Source organism: Bufo bufo, chromosome 9 (assembly GCF_905171765.1).
Source record: "Bufo bufo chromosome 9, aBufBuf1.1, whole genome shotgun sequence".
In the NCBI taxonomy this organism is placed as follows: Eukaryota; Metazoa; Chordata; class Amphibia; order Anura; family Bufonidae; genus Bufo; species Bufo bufo.
In genome coordinates, this window is record NC_053397.1 from 170,582,499 (window position 1) to 170,602,340 (window position 19,842).

Below are 19,842 nucleotides of genomic sequence, written 5' to 3' on the forward strand. Positions count from 1 at the left end.
CAGTTTACCGCCACATATGGGGTATTTCTGTAAACTGCAGAATCAGAGTAATGTATATTGAGGTTTATTTTGCTGTTAACCCTTGCTGTGTTGCAAGAAAAAAATTATTAACATAAAAAATCTACCAAAAATATGAAATTTTTTAATTTCACCTCCATTTTCCTTTTATTCTTTTGAAACATCTCAAGGGTTACCAAAGTTTGCAACATCAGTTTTGAATAATTTGAGGGTTGTAGTTTCTAAAATGGGGTCATTTATGGGTGGTTTCCATTATGAAAGCCCCTCAAAATCACTTTATAACTGAATTGGTGCTTAAAAAATGGTTTTGCAAATTTTGTTGAAAAATTGCTTCTAAAATTCTATGCCTTCTAATGTCCTAAAGAAATAAAATTACATTTACAAAATTATGCCAAAATAAAGCAGACATATGGGGAATGTTAATTGATAACTATTTTATGAGGAATTACTATCTGTCTTAAAAGTAGAGAAATTCAAATTTAGAAAATTGTGAATTTTTCCAAATTTTTGGTAAATTGGGGATTCTTTTATAAATAAAGGTGAAATATATCGACTCAAATTTACCACTGTCATGAAGTACAATGTGTCACGAGAAAACAGTCTCAGAACAGCTTGGATAAGTAAAAGCGTTTCAAAGTTATTAGCACATAAAATGACGCATGTCAGATTTGCAAAAATCACCCTTAGATTTAACGTGGAAAGTGGCTCGGTAGTGAAGGGGTTAATATACTTATGGTACTACCCCCATAAGCTCTATACTATAAGTTATATATCTGGTTATTTATTTGGAAGATCTCAGGTTGTCTTAGCTGTCTTCTGCCTTATATTTCTAATGCTTTGTACCCTTAACACTCTATTCTACATCTTTAGGTTACTGCTCTTGTCTTGGCTTCAGAACTGGCTGCATATCACAACTCCAGCACAGTCTATGCTTTTGGGTGAGATTTAGGTGGCTATTTGGGCATACTAAAGTGCTGTTGCAGGATGGTGTAGTTACCTGGCACTGGGGTTTAGAAATCAAATATCTACACCATGTAAACTTTTTTCTAAAGATCAGACAACTCTCAGGTCCATGCATTTTAGTTTGACAAAATGATGGTTATAATAGTATAATGTAGTATAATGTAAGTTAGAAAATATTGCATATTAATAAAATAGCTTTATTATTTTTTTGCATTTGATTGTTCTTTAACGCTACATATTATGAGTTATTGCAAATCATGCAGCATCAACTGACCCATGCTGCATGGTCCACCTGCTTATAGAGTGTAAGCTGTGGAAAAACCCTAGTGGGCACTATTTTTGTTATTCACAGTGTTGCTTGTGTAGGGTATCTTTTTATTGACCTCTTTGCCATAGGCTAAGCTTGGAGGGATATATTTGCCAGACTTGGTTTTCTTTAGAAAGCTTGTCCCTATGCTGCTGTTATAACATGGTATATGTCTAGTTTGTGATGGTCAGTGCCTCATATTTTTCTTTTATATTCCTTTAGAGAGGGCAGCTTGAAAGTATTCTTTTGGATCATCCTGGATGTACCTAATTCTCACAGCAAAGATGTTACTGTGAACTCGGTGAAGGCAGCGCTGACTCGTGTCCTGCAATCCAAGCGTAACCACACAGGGACCTACATATATAATCAATACCATGTGGATCCAAGCTCAGTGGATATATTAGGTAAGTGGATTATGCATATATTATATTGCCAACCACCACAGATCATAGCAGGACCTACTGTTTTTCAACCATGACACTTTTACACTGTATTTGTGAAGGCTTTTATTAGATATGGTGTTTCTGGTGGAAGTAAGTCCAATGAGCTGGATCTGCATAGAAATTTTGAAGGTGTTTGAGAAAGGAAGTTTTCTCCAGCATTTATACCCTATTGATTCCCAAACATAAAGAGGTTGTGTCACTAATATAAAAGTATCCTGCCCAACAGATATCACTGTTTTATTACTTCCCACAAATACCACCATTTATCAAAACGGCCTTATTCTAAAGTTATTAGCTTACTGTCTCACCCTGTGAAAAATCTGTTTTGATATTCAGTTGGTGTAAGTTTATGTCCTGCATTGGAGCCTTGTAATGTAGGACGTAGGAAGCCTCATTGATAAGAACAAGGGGGGTGGTTAGTGTCACAAGGCCTACTGATGTCAGGACACAACTCACCACCCATGTCCTGCTAATGTCAGGACACATCTCACTGCCCACTTCTTGCTGATGTCAGGACACATCTCACTGCCCACTTCTTGCTGATGTCAGGACACATCTCACTGCCCACTTCTTGCTGATGCCAGGACACATCTAACTGCCCACTTCTTGCTGATGTCAGGACACATCTCACTGCCCACTTCTTGCTGATGTCAGGACACATCTCACTGCCCACTTCTTGCTGGTGTCAGGACACATCTCACTGCCCATGTCTTGCTGATGTCAGGACACATCTCACTGCCCATATCTTGCTGGTGTCAGGACACATCTCACTGCCCACTTCTTGCTGATGCCAGGACACATCTCACTGCCCATATCTTGCTGATGTCAGGACACATCTCACTGCCCATGTCTTGCTGATGTCAGGACACATCTCACTGCCCATGTCTTGCTGATGTCAGGACACATCTCACTGCCCATGTCTTGCTGATGTCAGGACACATCTCACTGCCCTAAGGCATGATGGGACAGCAGACACATGCCAAATCTGGAAGAAGGATTCAACCATGGGAGATAAGAGAAAACTGCAATTGAGGCGAATTTAAAAAAAATAAAAGCTATCTAAGGAGGAATGGGAGCTAGAGTAATTGATGAAAATACAGACTCAAAAGTAGTTTATGGCACAATCCCTTTGTCAGCAGATTTGTACCTGGCTGACCTGTTGCATCTGCACTTGGAAGCTGAAGGCATCTGTGTTAGTCCCATGTTTATATGTGTCGGCATTGCTGAGAAAAATTTTAGGCTCTAGAAGCAACAGGGCTTTGCCATTACTCCTAGAGGCTCTGCTCTCTCTGCAACTGCCTTGCCCTCTGCACTTTGATTGACTTTAGGAGAAATCAGGACCAGGCATGATGACTTTTACACTGCCTGGCTCTGTCAATCAAAGTGGAGAGGGCGCAGCAGTTGCAGAGAGAGCAGAGCCTCTAGGTCTAATGGTAATGCTCCTAGAGGCTCATAAGCATATATTAAAGGGCATCTGTCAGCAGATTTGTACCTATGAAACTAACTGAAGTGATCTGTGTTGGTCCCATGTTCATATGTGCCCACGTAGCTGAGAAAAATGTTGTTTTAATATATGCAAATGAGCCTCTAGGAGCAATGGGGGTGTTGCCATTACACCTAGAGGCTGTGCTGTCTCTCTCTGCAATTCCACACCCTTTCCACTTTGATTGATAGGGCTGTATGATCACATTTACACTGTCTGGCCCTGACAATCATAGTGGAGAGGGTGCAGCAGTTGCAGAGAGAGCAGAGCCTCTGGGTGTAACGTCAACACCCCCATTGCTCCTAGAGGCTCATTTGCATATATTAAAACACAATTTTTCTCAGCAATGCGGGCACATATGAACATGGGACCAACACAGATGCCTTCAGCTGCCAAGTGCACATGTAACAGGTCAGCCAGTGTCATAGGTACAAATCTGCTGACAGATGTCCTTTAATATTACCACAAGTAAACCCCTAAAATGTGTTTATACTCCTAGGGAACAACTAATGTCATTCTTGCCTAAATGTGTAGGGGCAGGTAAAGAGTTCTCTTATTCTTGTCCAGTGCTATAATTTTGCTCAGAAATGTTTAAAGGGGCATTCCAGTGCAGAGAAAAAAAGTTTTTCCATAAACTGCATATGCTGTAAAAAATAACAGAACATATACGCACTGTTCCCCCGCCACAGGTTGCATAATACTGGGTTAGGTAATAGAGTGACAGAATAAGGGGGATATTTACTAAGCAAACTAACTAGAAGTCTGCCACATATTTTTTGCCAAAAAAGGGCTGTACACAGCTCGATCTAATTTATTATATTTTAGACACTTTTTGCACCTTCTATAATAGTTTTGAAAATTGTCTTAAAAATGGGTGAGGCCAACAGGAGTCAATAAATAGCACGATTTGTATTTTTTATTTTTATTGAAGTTTTGCATTTCTACAATAGACAAACAGCACAAATAATAAGGCATGAAACAGTCATAAAATAAACTAAATAGTGACAGTCAGTTCAAATTTCTGATCATTACATTATTTGGGACTAAGGATGAGCGAATCGACTTCCGATGTTTCATCCGAAGTCAATTCACACAAAACTTCGTTTTAGGCCTCATGCACGCGGCCGTTGTTTGGGTCCGCATCCGAGCCGCCGTTTTTGCGACTCGGGGGCGGACCCATTCACTTTAATGGGGCCGCAAAAGATGGGGACAGCACTCCGTGTGCTGTCCGCATCCGTTGCACCGTTCCGTGGTCCCGCAAAAAAAAAAATAGCATGTCCTATTCTTGTCCGTTTTGAGGACAAGAATAGGCAAGTCTATAATGGGCCGCCCGTTCCGTACCGCAAATTGCGTTAGGCACACGGGCGGCTTCCGTTTTTTGCGTATCCACGGTTTGCGGACCGCATAAAACAGCCATATACTGTATGGAGCAGACTCAGGTTCTGTTCCAAGGACCTCAGACATAGGCATCATGCACACGTCTGTGTCTGCTTTGAGGTCCGCAAATTGAGGGTTCTGCAAAACATGGATACCGCGGCCGTGTGCGTTCCGCATTTTGCGGAACGAAGCGTCTGGCCCACAATTGAGCAGTCCTATCCTTGTCCGTGATATGGACAAGAATAGGATATCTTCTATTTTTTTTTGTGCGGCCACGGAACGGAGTGCCTCTTTTGCTGGACCATTGAAGTGAATGGGTCGGCATCCGACCCGCAAAAAATACAGCTTAGATGCAGACCCAAACCACAGTTATGTGCATGAGACCTTAGGGTCCATTCACACAACCGTATATATATTTTGCGATCCGCAAAAATTTTGATGATGTCCATGTGACATCAGTGTTCCATCAGTTTTTTTTGTGGCTCCATTGTAACAATGCCTATCCTTGTCCGCAAAACAGACAACTGTAGGAAATGTTCTATGTCTTTTGCGGAACAGACATACGGATGTGGACAGCACATGGTGTGCTGTCCACAATTTTTGCGGACCAATTGAAAGGAATGAGTCCGAATCCTTTCTGCAAAAATTGCAGATCGGATGTGGACCAAAGATATGTGTGAATGGGGTCTTAAGGTGCATTCACACGACCGTGCCCAAAACGAATCTTGAAGTACAGAAAATGTTTCATTTTGCAGGTTTTGGAGCTTTTGTTTTTTAAATTATTTTTATTTTTTTTTAAGCAGCTCCAAACGTTGCATGGAAGTACATAGGAAATTTTAACTAGTGCTTTTTTTTCCACACTGCTCAATTCAAAAAGCCACTTTAATGTAAAAAAAAATTGCTAAGTATGCAAAACAGTTTTTAAAAACTCCAGGTGCTAAAACACACTATATGGACAAAGACTGTTCAAAAAATGCCAAAAGAAAAATGTCAGGTCAGGCATTTTTAAGGAAATTTTTTTTTGTCCGAAACAAACCTGTGTGTAAAGGAACTTTTAGGCCTCCTGAACATGAACATATGCTGCCCGTTCTGCGGACCGCAAATTGAATTGAATGGGTCCGCAATCCGGCCGTTCCGCAAAGAGTTAGACATGTTCTATCTTTTTTGCAGAATGGAAGTACGGGACGAAACCCCACGGAAGCACTCCATAGTGCTTCCGTAGGGTTCCGTTCCGTGTTTTTGTTCCGCACCATTCCGCATCTCTGGATTTGCGGACCCATTGAAGCGAATGGGTCCGCATCCGTGATGCGGAATGCACATGGAACGGTGCCCGGGTATTGCAGTCCGCAATATGGGAACGGGCAGAAGGCCTTAGATGGTCAAATATGAGTTGATGAAGAAAGCAAGGACAGCTCTGAAATGGGGGTTTGAATTGTACAAATTTATTAAGGCCTCTTTCACACGGGCGTCATGTATTTGGGCCGGATAAGATGCGGGTGCGCATTAAAATGTTTTACACTCGCGCGAAAAAATCTTGCATTTTCCCGCGCGAGTGCAAAACATTTTAATGCGTTTTGCACGTGCGTGAGAAAAATGTGCATGTTTGTTGTGTAGATTGTATTATTTTCCCTTATAACATGGTTATAAGGGAAAATAATAGCAATCTTAATACAGAATGCATAGTACAATAGGGCTGGCGGGGTTAAAAAAAATGAAATAAAAATTTAACTCACCTTAATACATTTGTTCGCGCAGCCTGGCTTCTCTTCTGTCTTCTTTCTTCAGGACCTGGGTAAAGGACCTTTGATGACATCGCTGCGCTCATCACATGGTCCATCACATGATCCATCACCATGGTGATGGATCATGTGATGGACCATGTGATGAGTGCAGTGATGTCACCACAGGTCCTTTTCCTCCTGCACAGCAAAGAAAAAGAAAGAAGAGAAGCCGGGCTGCGCGAACAAGTGGATTAAGGTGAGTTAAATTATTTAGAATTTTTTTTTAACCCCTCCAGCGCTATTTTACTATGCATTCTCTATTAAGAATGCTGTTATTTTCCCTTATAACCATGTTATAAGGGAAAATAATAATGATCGGGTCGCAATCCCGATCGTCACCTAGCAACCATGCGTGAAAATCGCACCGCATCCGCACTTGCTTGCGGATGCTTGCGATTTTCACGCAGCCCCATTCACTTCTATGGGACCTGCGTTGCGTGAAAAACGCACAAAATAGAGCGTGCTGCGATTTTCACGCAACGCACAAGTGATGCGTGAAAATCACCGCTCATGTGCACAGCCCCATTGGAGTGAATGGGTCCGGATTCAGTGCGGGTGCAATGCGTTCACCTCACGCATTGCACCCGCGTGGAAATCTCGCCCGTGTGAAAGAGGCCTGACAGTGTAAGCCATTTTTTTATGCAAACATGCATGTGAAGTTCTCCAGCCATGAGGTGGTTTATGGAGGAGAAAAGTGTCCAATGACCACCAAATATTCTGGCTTCATCATTTTCACCACTTTACAAAAATATGTATTTTACAATCTTCCCCGACGTGCAGCATTCTGTTTGTTGTCTTTGATTTTTACACTTTCTTATAGGATATGTGTCCGCATTTCATTTCTTTGCATTCCTTTCACTTGATTTTATATGTTTGTTTTTCTTTAATGTCCATTGAATTATGTTTTCAGAGGGCACCCTACAGAACAAGCAGCTCTTCTCCTCCAGCACTGGTAGGGTAGTTCGCCTCATCTGCTGCTTTCATCAGGTTTTCATAAATCAAAATAAAATGATAAATTGCAAAAAAATGAATCACAAGATCTCTGCCACTTGGTGCTTGGAAATGATTCTTTTCATCAGAGCTGCTGTCACAGACTGTCACATTTCCATTCAAAACCACTATAACCACTTTCACATCTAAGCAGACAAGCCGCCAAATACAATGCCTACTAGAAGACACTATACTAGAACTGCCTGATAAGAAAACTATGGAATAAGCATGGTATCAGGGCAATAAAAGCTTTTCAATGGTCTCTTGTACCTTTGCACAATGAATACACAGGGACAACAGAGGTGCAAACAACTCCAGTATAATTACAGTAAAAAGCTGACTCTGATCTCCCATTATTAACGGAGTGCCTCTTTAGCTTCTAGGGCCGACCAAATGCATACAACTGTATGGCATCCGTGCGCTATCCATATTTTTGGTGGATAGCATGCTTACCCATTCATTTCTATTGGGTCATGCACGCATCCATATTTTTGGCGGATCCGAGTGGCCGTTCTTCAAAAAACTATTAGTGGCCCTTATGGTGTAGGTGGGTCCAAATTGACAGGCGGCAGGGCTAACACAAGTAGATGGGGCCAGCAATACCATATTGCAGCACAAAATAGCGCCTCAGCATAGCCAAATATCTCAGTGTAACACAATTAAATGCCCCGGCAGCAGCAAAAGCCACAGTGCAGCACAAAACAATGCCCCAGCAGCACAAGATGTCTCATTCTGTCCTCCTACTCCGGGCAACTTAAGATGGCCATACAGTCGAATTCGGGAATCAGGAGGGCACCTGTGATCCCCAGCAAGGTGTCACTACTTGACGCGCCCATTGTTAATTAACTCTGGGAGCAACAGATCATTACTTACATGAGGAGGGCTGAGGAGGGCTGAGGCAGCCCCCTGGGCATCGGCCCATCGGGAAATTTCTCTGTAGAGTCCATGGCCAATCCGCCCCTGTCTGCATACAAATGTAAATAGGTTGGACCCCTGTACATTTAGGCAGTATCCATACTGGACCCACGTTCTCCCTTTCTACTTGCATTGTGTCCCTTTTACTATAATTTGAATTTAATTTGTCCTAATTGTTTATTAATTTATTTCATGAAAAGATCTGGATGCTTTTTTTTTTTTTTTTACAAAAACAATATTCTTGGGAACAATGAGATACAGAAGGCACCAGCCTTGTACACCACCGTATGTATGATTGTAATACTCTGACTCAGCCATGTTGGGTATGACAATGGATTATTAATCCTGTAGGGCAGGATGGACTGTGTTATGAATGGGGGGTACTAAATATCTGTGATGGACCTTTTCCTCAAAAGGATAGCTACGGGGTGGTTTGGTGGGGCATGTGCCCAGGTGCTTGGTGCCATGGGGGTGCCAATGAGCCCCTTTACCTTAGCCATGGTACTTAGATACAGGGCCAGGGAATTGATAAAGGATAAAGGATAAAGCAAAGCCCAGCTACAACTTTGCTTTCATTAGACACATAACTGCCTGCAATGCCATTTTCACAAACTATTCAGTGTAAAAGATATGTTGGTTATTATACTGTTGACTTGTATACTATTATATACTGACTCAGTTTTCTTTTTCTTATATGTTTTTTGCATGATTACTTGTCTATATTCTGCAGCCTGCTATAGATACAGCAATGTTCGGGCTGGCCAAGAAATCCGCTTATCAGGGCCTGATTATACGTCTCCTACCTGTGTATGGCATATCCAGGGTCCTCCGGGTCACTTGCTGCGACTGCGTCTCAAGTGGACACGTTCTGATTGCAGGGATCGTCTGGCCATGTACGATGCAGCCGCCCCACTTGATACTCACATCATCACTTCGTAAGTCTTTCTAATAGTTGCTGATGTCCTGGGTGCTGTATATGATTTAGTAGATTACCGCAAATCAAATTAGTAATAAGAAAAATAGTAATAAGTGGCAACAGCTGATACAGGTGACATGACTTCATGGCTACAAAGCTAATCACATGTATTCTCTGGATACTTTAAGGGAATCCGTCATCTACATCTAACACTATAAACTGCAGTAGCACATGGGTAGTACATGTAATCCTTTATCAGGAATGATGGGCTTACACTAAGAAGGTCTCCGATCGTCTCCGTTTTCTGACATTTTAATACGGATGACCTATTCTCTGGATAGGCCATCAGTATCTGATCGGTGGGGGTCTAATACCAGGGACCACGCCAATCAACTGTTTGAGAAGACACCGGCGCTCCTGTGAGAACAGCCTTCTCTCAGCTTTTCCTAGGCCAGTGACAACACGTTCATCCGTCAAAAGGCCTAGAAAAAGTGAATGGGGCTGAGCTGCAATACCAAGCACAGCCGCTATACAATGTATGGCGCTGTGCTTGGTGAGCTGTGAGAAGGCAGCGGCGCTCACTGGAGTGCCAGTGCCTTTAGAAACAGCTGTTGGGTGGGGGTCCTGGAGACGCCACATATGGGGTGAAACATGTCGGGGGATCTCGGATCTCTTTTTAAATACAAAAGCATTAGTGTTGTGAAACAAGGGGGCTGACCTGCAGGCGTCCCACTGAATCTAATTTTGCGAAATAGAATTGAGAATCATAATGGAGGATATTTAGGAAATAGATTGTTTGGAGAAAGCTAGCTCAAATTGGGCAGGGAACGAGTATTAAATTGTCAGCTGTGATATCTAGAAAGTGAGTTGAACAGTGTAACAAACTATCATACTAATAATAAATAATGTTGCCAACAGAAAGCAACTGATTATTAGAGCTTTTCAGTACTCTCAGGAAATAAGCAGAATGTTTACATAATACATAAAAGGTGTTCTAACAAAGCAGCTGCTAATCAATCTTCTTCTATCTATTTCAATTTTTTATTATTATTTATTTATTATAATATATATATGCAGTACAGACCAAAAGTTTGGACACACCTTCTCATTCAAAGAGTTTTCTTTATTTTCATGACTATCAAGGCATCAAAACTATGAATTAACACATTTGGAATTATATACATAACAAACAAGTGTGAAACAACTGAAAATATGTCATATTCTAGGTTCTTCAAAGTAGCCACCTTTTGCTTTGATTACTGCTTTGCACACTCTTGGCATACTCTTGATGAGCTTCAAGAGGTAGTCCCCTGAAATGGTCTTCCAACAGTTTTGAAGGAGTTCCCAGAGATGCTTAGCACTTGTTGGCCCTTTTGCCTTCACTCTGCGGTCCAGCTCACCCCAAACCATCTCGATTGGGTTCAGGTCCGGTGACTGTGGAGGCCAGGTCATCTGGCGCAGCACCCCATCACTCTACTTCATGGTCAAATAGCCCTTACTTTCAAAGTTTTCCCAATTTTTCGGCTGACTGACTGACCTTCATTTCTTAAAGTAATGATGGCCACTCGTTTTTCTTTACTTAGCTGCTTTTTTCTTGCCATAATACAAATTCTAACAGTCTATTCAGTAGGACTATCAGCTGTGTATCCACCTGACTTCTCCTCAACGCAACTGATGGTCCCAACCCCATTTATAAGGCAAGAAATCCCACTTATTAAACCTGACAGGGCACACCTGTGAAGTGAAAACCATTTCAGGGGACTACCTCTTGAAGCTCATCAAGAGAATGCCAAGAGTGTGCAAAGCAGTAATCAAAGCAAAAGGTGGTTACTTTGAAGAACCTAGAATATGACATATTTTCAGTTGTTTCACACTTGTTTGTTATGTATATAATTCCACATGTGTTAATTCATAGTTTTGATGCCTTCAGTGTGAATCTACAATTTTCATAGTCATGAAAATAAAGAAAACTCTTTGAATGAGAAGGTGTGTCCAAACTTTTGGTCTGTACTGTATATATATATATATATATATATATATATATATATATATATATATGGAAGATGAAGACGCAGCACACTGTCGGTTGGGTGCAAAATCAGGCCAATGTGAACCAGCACCAAGGTCCCATTCAATAAGAAGTAAGAAGCCAACAGCACACCATTAAGATAAAAAAAACATGTGTGGTTTATTCACCCAGTGTCATGTAGCGACGTTTCAACCGCTTGTTGCGGTCTTTCTCAAGCTATGTGTACATGTATTACAACAACAATATATAAAGGTGTGTCAATTCATAATACAAAAAGTCCAATTAGCATTGAAATAAGCTAAATTCATAGCAAATTACATTAAAAAAACTACAGGCTCATCAGCATCGATGTGGGAAATACATGATTGAAATAAAGTGACAGTACCTCTTAAACAGTACATGATATATAGTAACAATACATAATGAGATATAATTGATAATTAAAAAATACAGGTGTACCCAATACATAATGTTAATTAAAAACTCACAAAGTCAGCTGGTAAACTGCGCGTGCCGAGCATAATGGTCTTGAAGGCATCCACATTCGGTTACCGCGCATGCGCGAAGATCAATGGATCTCGCGATATCTCCGGCGCAAGGAAACTCGAGCAATAGTGGCCACCCAATGTAAAGTCATGTGATCCTTGTCACATGATCCAGATAGAGACAGGTAAACAAAGCTATGGGGATGACATAGCTCCTGATGGACAGACAATACACAAACAATACACAAACAAACAGCGCTGCCCCTCTCACATGTGGAGTTGGCAGCGTCGGCGCTAGAGGTGCAAGAAACAGCTGATTAAGTTACCTAGGCCACTCCCACAGAGGGCGGAAGCAATCCCCAAGACAGCCAAAAGCGGGGCTAAAAATGTGGTTACCTAAGTAAACCACCGCCCCCTCACTGCCGCCCACTCCAGGGACGATCCGTTATCAGTGTCAACACAGTAGAATTTACATAGGAATAATTTGGCGGTTAATGAAGCCACAAGCAGGTACATATATATATATACTAAGAGCAGACTATTAGTCTTACAGATAACGAGCAGAATTAAGATACATGAGCCCAAATTAATGAGCCCAAACATATGCAGGTTCCATATTGTAGTACCAAATTAAAACAATAGGGATAACAATAGGGAGCGAGAAGTTGTTTTTACGGATGATAATGTCAGGTGGACACAACACGTCAATTTATGGTTACGTTTTATTGATGACGTGTTCATCTTATGGTCAGGGGAAAAATTAGACTTTGATGACTTCGTGCAGGTTTTAAATATAAATGAGATGGGACTTTTTCTCACCTCAGAGATCCATATGGATAAGATTGACTTTCTTGACTTGACAGTGTTTAAGGACCAGGAGGGATGCCTAGGAACCCGTCTCTTCCGAAAGAAGACTGACACAAATAGTCTGCTGCAGTGGGACAGTTACCATCTGGGGTCCCTTAAAAAAGGCATCCCAAAGGGGCAATATTTGCGGTCACGGCGCAATTGCTCCAAGGTATCGGACTATTTAATGGCAGCAAAGGACTTACAACAGAGGTTTCGGAGGAGAGGGTACCCACAACATGTTTTGGCGAAGGCACATCAGCACTCACTGGCAGCTGACCGTAATACTTTATTGGTTCCACGGTTGAAACAACCAGATGATGACAAAGTACGCATTATTGCAACCTTTGATGATGCTCATGAGACCGTTCGGGCTACCCTTACCCAATTCTGGGGAATTTTACAATCGGACCCAGATGAGGGTCACCTAGTGGGTAATGAACCAAGCATCACATATTGCCGGGGAAAAAACCTACGGGATAGGTTGGTGCATGGATTATATCAATCCCCTGTTGCATCCACCTGGTTGGGTACTAGACCTGTGGGCACATTTCGGTGCAGCGGATGTGTTGCATGTAGTGTCATCAAAACAGGAAGTATTTTTACGAGCACGGTCACGCAAAAATGATATACGATCAGATCTTTTATTAATTGCAAAACCAGTGGCATTGTGTACTTGGCAACTTCAGGAAGGACTCTCTGGCTTACACCCGTTGCCAACCCAGCTGTGTGTATAGCTTAGCAAGGGTTTGTCCTTATTGTGATTAATTTGCAATAGTGATTCACTCTCTTTCTATTTTAATGTGAAATAATAAAGTTTATGTTTTAATATACACATATACAAACGTTCTATTCATCAGTGAAAGTATACTGTCGATATCTTTTAACGACACACACAAACATTAAATGAAATAGATACGATGATAAAAAAGACATCTTCTTTTTATTGTAGCGGTGGTGTGTGAAAGTTAACACAACCACCGCCATAATATATCTATACCTAAATAATAATACCATTAATACATACAGAACATTTTAAAAAAACAACACACTAATGTTTTTTTTTTAAATTATTATTACCAAAGGCTTTTGAAAAAATATAACACAGAGAAAAAGATAACACAGAGAGATATAAAGATATATTATCTTGTCTTGTGTTTATTTTAAAATAATATAATAAAGGTTATTTTTTTTAAAAGAAAGAGAATAAATAATTAGGCCTAAAACAGAATTGGTGTAGCCCTCGGCTATTGATTTATGTTCATTTTCAAAACATTATGGGCCAAAAGGGTCATTCTTTTCTAAAATTAGCTGCCTTTACATGCAACGATCACCTCCACAGTATGAGGGCGAGTGATGGCTGCTGCGATCGCTTGTCCTCATACAAAATAATTGTTCCCGGGCAGGAGAGTGCTGTTTGTTTAGACATATCAACAGTGTTTCTCCTGATGCAACAACCCCTTTAATCCAAATAATGTATTGCCCTTATGTATTTCTCTTGATCCTCTTTGAAATGTTTCTACACCTTGATTGGAGTCCACCTGTGGTAAATTCAGTTGATTGGACATGACTTGGAAAAATACAGCCCTGTCTATGTAAGGTCTCACAGCTGACAATGCATATCAGAGCAAGAACAAAGCCACGAGGAGAAAATAACTGCCTGTAGTGTTCAAAGACATGAACGTGTGAAGGCACAGATCTGGAGAAGGGTACAAAAATTTCTGGTGGGCTGAAAATTTCCAAAAGCACAGTGGCCTCCATAATTCTTGAATGGAATAAATTTGGAACAACCAGGACTCTTCCTAGAGATGGCCGCTGGGGAAGAAAGGATTTGGCAAGTAAGGTAATCAAGAACCCAATGGTCACTCTCGCTGAGCTCCAAAGATCCTGTGTGTAGATGGAAAAAACTTCCAGAAGATCAACCATCACCACAGCACTCTATGACAGAATAGCCAGAAAGAAGCCTCCCCTCAGTAAAAGACACATGAAAGCCCTTCTAGAATTAGCAAAAAAGCACCTAAAGGACTCTCAGTGTCACGAATACAGGGGAGGGGAGGGACACAGATCTATTCCTCAAGGCTATGGAGAGGGAAAAGGTCATCTCCTAGGAAGCCCCTAAACCTGGCCCTGACTCCTGTCAATATGTATAGACCCTGAAGGTGGGAAAATACATGCACCGGAACCTAAACCCTAGGAGTCCTGAAATCCCCTAGGTAGTGGCAGGGAATGAGACTACTGGTTCCTTTCCAGGTGAACGAACCAGCGTCTCCCTGAGGCCTAGCAACAACAAGCACTGGGAAACAACCAAATATAAAGAGCAGTGCAACTTATCTTATAGAAAATGGATGAGCAGGAACACAGGTAAGGTCCACACGCCAACTCTTTCAAATCCAAGCAGAGAATATCAACCGCATGGTATGAAGTGTGAGACCAAACTAAGTAGCGAATGCAGTAATGACCACGGGCTGCACCTGACAAGAGGTGTGGTCATTACTAAACCACAACACTGAGAATCAAGAGACTGTCAGTTAACTTCACATGTAGTCAGTCTCTCCGATCTTCTAACCTCTGTCACAGAAGGTACCGTGACAGTACCCCCCCCCCCCCTTCTACGGGTGACCTCCAGACACCTAGGACCGACCTTATCCGGATTAGCCCTGTGCCGCTGGAATCCACATTCTCTCGTCTGGACCGTAACTGTTCAAGTGAACAAGATACTGGAGGGATCTACGGAGAATTCAGGAGTCCACTATCCTGGCGATCTGAATTTCAATATTACCGTCCACCATGACAGGAGGGGGTGGCAGGGAGGACGGTTCAGCAGGTTTGACATATCTTTTCAGTAATGATTTTTGGAAAACATTATGAATCTTTAAAACCTGTGGAAGGTCAAGACGAAAGGCTACCGGGTTAATAATGGCAGAGATCTTATATGGACCAATAAACCTTGGGCCCAACTTCCACGAAGGTACTTTCAATTTAATGTTTCTTGTGGACAGCAACACAGAATAACCTACTCTCAGGTCCAGACCACTCATACTTCTCTTGTCAGCCATTCATTTAAACTTCTTACCCATCTTTTCAGATTATTTTGAATTTTATGCCAAATAGATGACAAAGAAGAGGAAAATCTTTCCTCTTCAGGTATACCAGAAATCTCAATACCAGAAAATGTGCCAAACTGCAGATGGAACCGATATGACCCCAAAAACAGCAACTTATCAGTGGACTCCTGCCTACGGTTATTTATGGCGAACTCGGCTAAAGACAAAAAAGAAGACCACTCCTCCTGATTCTCTGAGACAATACATCTCAGATAAGTCTCCAGATTCTGGTTAGTGTGCTCAGTCTGTCCGTTCGACTGAGGGTAAAAGGCCGAAGAGAAAGACAATTGTACCCCCAAACGAGTGCAAAACGCCTTCCAGAATCTGGAAACAAACTGAGTCCCCCTACCAGACACCATATCAGAGGGAACACCATGTAGCTTCACGATGTTGTCAACAAACACTTGTGTGAGAGTTTTAGCATTAGGTAGCCCTGGTAATGCTACAAAGTGCGACATCTTACTGAAGCGATCAACAACCACCAGAATCACCGTTTTTCCTGTGGAATTGGGCAAATCTGTGATAAAGTCCATGGACAAATGAGTCCAAAGTCTGGACGGGATGGACAACGGAAGTAGAGATCCTGAAGGCCGAGTATGTATCACCTTAGCACGTGCACAAGTACTACAGGCTGACACATAGCCCTCCACACATTTACACAACTCCAGCCACCAGAATCTACAAGAGATGAGATCGACCGTGGATCTGCTCCCAGGGTGTCCTGTAAGAACTGTATAGTGATACTCCTCGAACACCTTGTGCCGTAATTCAGAAGGAACAAACAACTTTCCTGGAGGACAAGAATCCGGTGCATCTCCCTGGGCCTCCAACACCTCTGCCTCAAGGTCGGGATAAAGAGCGGATATTACTACCCCTTCAGACAAGATAGTACCAGGATCTTCCGAATCACCCCACCCAGGAAAGCTACGCGACAAGGCATCTGCCTTGACGTTCTTAATCCCAGGGCGATAGGTGATAATGAATTAAATCTGGTAAAAAAACAATGACCATCTGGCCTGCCTTGGGTTCAGACGTTTAGCCGACTCCAGGTAAGACAGATTTTTGTGATCGGTAATTAAAGTAATGGGGTGAACCGCTTCTTCCAACCAATTACACCATTCCTCAAAAGCCAACTTAATGGCCAGCAATTCTCTATTGCCTACGTTTTAATTTATTTCAGCAGCCGAGAGTTTCCTAGAGAAGAAAGCACATGGGCGCCATTTGCTAGGTGAAGAACCCTGCGACAAGACTGCTCCTAACCCCTACCTCAGATGCGTCAACCTCCACAATAAATGGCTGTGACACATCCGGCTGCACCAGTAGAGGAGCAGACGCAAAACACTTCTTCACTGCTGAAAAGGCTTGTAATGCCGCATCAGACCAAACTGAGACATCCGCACCTGTCCTAGTCATGTTCATTAAAGGTTTAACTACGGTAGTAGTTGGTGAACCCCAAAAATCGCATAAGCGCTTTCAGATTTTCGGGTCGATCCCAGTCCAACACCGCACAGACCTTTTCAGGATCCATACGAAAACCTGAAGAAGAGAGTAGGTAACCCAGGAATTGTACTTCCAGAAATGCAAATATACACTTCTCCATCTTAGCATACAATTTATTATCCCTTAGGATCTGTAACACTTGTCTCACTTGATCCTGATGAGTGTCCATGTCTGAAGAATAAATTACTATATCATCCAGATACAGCACAACAAACCTGCCCACCAGATGATGAAAGATGTCATTAATGAAATGTTGAAAAACTGCAGGGGCATTGGTTAACCCAAAAGGCATGACCATATTCTCAAAATGACCCTCTGGGGTATTAAAGGCCATCTTCCATTCGTCCCCCTCCTTGATCCTTACCAGATTATATGCCCCCCTCAAATCCAGTTTAGAGAACACTTTGGCACCGACAATCTGATTAAACAAATCTGGAATCAAAGGAAATCTAGACATGGCCTAAGAGTTCCGTCCTTTTTCTTAACAAAGAAAAACCCTGCATCAACTGGGGATTTGGACGGACTAATATGTCCCTTAGCCAAACTCTCGGTGATATACTCTCACATGGCTGCTCTTTCGGGTTCAGAAAGATTATACAACTGAGATTTTGGCAATTTAGCTCCAGGAATAAGGTTGATAGGGCAATCATACTCTCGATGTGGGGGCAACTCCTGGTCTCGACTTTCAGAGAATACATCCGCAAAATCAGAAATAAACAAAGGTACAACTTTAATGGTTACAACAGAAAGCGATGTGCTAAGACAGTTGTCTATGCAATAATCACTCCAATCAAGAATCTGTCTCGCTTGCCAATCGATGGTAGGATTATGTTTACTTAACCATGGTAAACTTAGCACCACCGGAGCAGGCAGACCCTCCATCACAAAACACGAGTTGGATTCTTGATGAAAATCACCCACCTTTAAACGGATGTCCTGCACAATTTGTGATAAACATTTTTGAGTGAGTGGAGCGGAATCAATTGCAAACACAGAAATATGTTTGTCTAATGCATTTGTTGTCAAACCATGCATACGAACAAACTGACCATCAACTAGGTTAACCCCTGCCCCACTGTCAATAAACACCTAAATTCCCACAGTTTTGGAGTCTAGCTCCACCTCGGCCGACAGGAGAAATTGGGTACTACCAGTAAATGAAAAAAGGAAGTTTTCTGGCTCCCCACCCACACCTACAATAGTAAGCTGGTGATTAAATGTTTTTTTTTGTTTTCACCTTGACGCTGAATGTACGGAAATATATTCACAAAATGTCCCTTCTTTCCACAACAAAAACAGACTCACTTCATAGGCCAACGCGACCTACAGCCTCTCAGATAGCCCCTTATAGAATTGGCTATGGAGAGCAGGATCATTCCACTCTATATCCGTAGATCATCTCTTAAATTCAGAGCAATAGGTCTCCGCGGAGTGCTCTCCCTGCCGTAAACCACGTAATTTGGTCTCAGCCTGAGAGATCCGATCCGGGTCATTGTAAATAAGACCCAAGGCTCTAAAAAATTATTCTACCAACTGGAGGAACTGTGATACGGTCGGCAGAGAAAAAGCCTTAGACTGGGTGTCACCTTTAAGCAATGAAATGATCATACCCACATGTTGACTCTCATCCCCAGAAGAGTACAGATGCAGCTTAAAGTACAATTTACACGACCCCCTGAACCGAATGAAATTGTCGCTACCCCCGGAAAATCTGTCCGGGAGGGCAACCTTAGGTTCAGGGCAGGCCTGGTACCCACCACCGGGACCAGCTGCCTGTGGTCTCTGGATCTGCAAGACGGTCGCGCAGAGGTCAGCTACCTCCAAAGACAGACCCTGCAGCTGTCTGACCACTGCAGACATAGGATCCATAGCTGCACTGATCCGAACAAAATGGCGGTTTTAGACAGTTGATAATGTCATGAATACAGGGGAGGGGCACAGAACTAGGCCTCAAGGCTACGGAAAGGGAAAAGGTCACCTCCTAGGAAGCCCCTAAACCTGGCCCTGACGCCTGTCAGTATGTATAGACCCTGAAGGTTGGAAAATACATACGCCGAAACCTAGACCCTAGGAGCCCTGAAATCCCCTAGGTAGTGGCAGGGAATAAGACTACTGGTTCCTTCCCAGGTGAACAAACCAGCGTCTCCCTGAGGCCTAGTTACAACAAGCACAGGGGAACAACCAAATACAAAGAGCAATACAACTTATCTTATAGAAAATGGATGAGCAGGAACACAGGTAAGGTCAACACACCAACTCTTCCAAATCCAAGCAGAGAATATCAACCGCATGGTATGAAGTGTGAGACCAAACTAAGTAGCGAATGCAGTAATGACCACGGGCTGCACTTGACAAGAGGTGTAGTAATTACCAAACCACAACACTGAGAATCAAGAGACTGTCAGTTAACTTCACATGCAGTCAGTCTCTCCGATCTTCTAACCTCTGTCACAGACGGTACCATGACACTCAGAGTGTGAGAAACAAGATTCTTTGTTCTGATGGAGCCAAGATTGAACTTTGTAGCCTCAATTCTAAGCATCATGTTTGAAGGAAACCAGGCACTGTCCAATACCATCCTTACAGTGAAGCATGGTGGTGGCAGTATCATGCCATGGGGGTGTTTTTCAGTGGCTGGGACAGGGAGAATGGTCAGGGTTGAGGGAAAGCTGAATGGAGCAAAAT

At 42.4% G+C, this 19,842-nt stretch overlaps 1 protein-coding gene across 2 annotated transcripts in view; it reads left to right on the top strand.

Annotated features, from left to right (window-relative positions):
- TMPRSS6 (transmembrane serine protease 6) overlaps positions 1–19,842 on the top strand; it is a 130,033-nt gene that overhangs the window by 25,081 nt on the left and 85,110 nt on the right. Inside the window, exons 4-7 of one of the 2 annotated variants that reach the window (XM_040407378.1) lie at positions 889–956; positions 1,511–1,692; positions 7,283–7,324; positions 9,008–9,212. In XM_040407378.1, coding sequence (XP_040263312.1) covers positions 889–956; positions 1,511–1,692; positions 7,283–7,324; positions 9,008–9,212 — 497 coding nt within the window. The remainder of the gene's footprint in view (positions 1–888; positions 957–1,510; positions 1,693–7,282; positions 7,325–9,007; positions 9,213–19,842) is intronic. The other variant, XM_040407379.1, reaches the window with a different exon arrangement.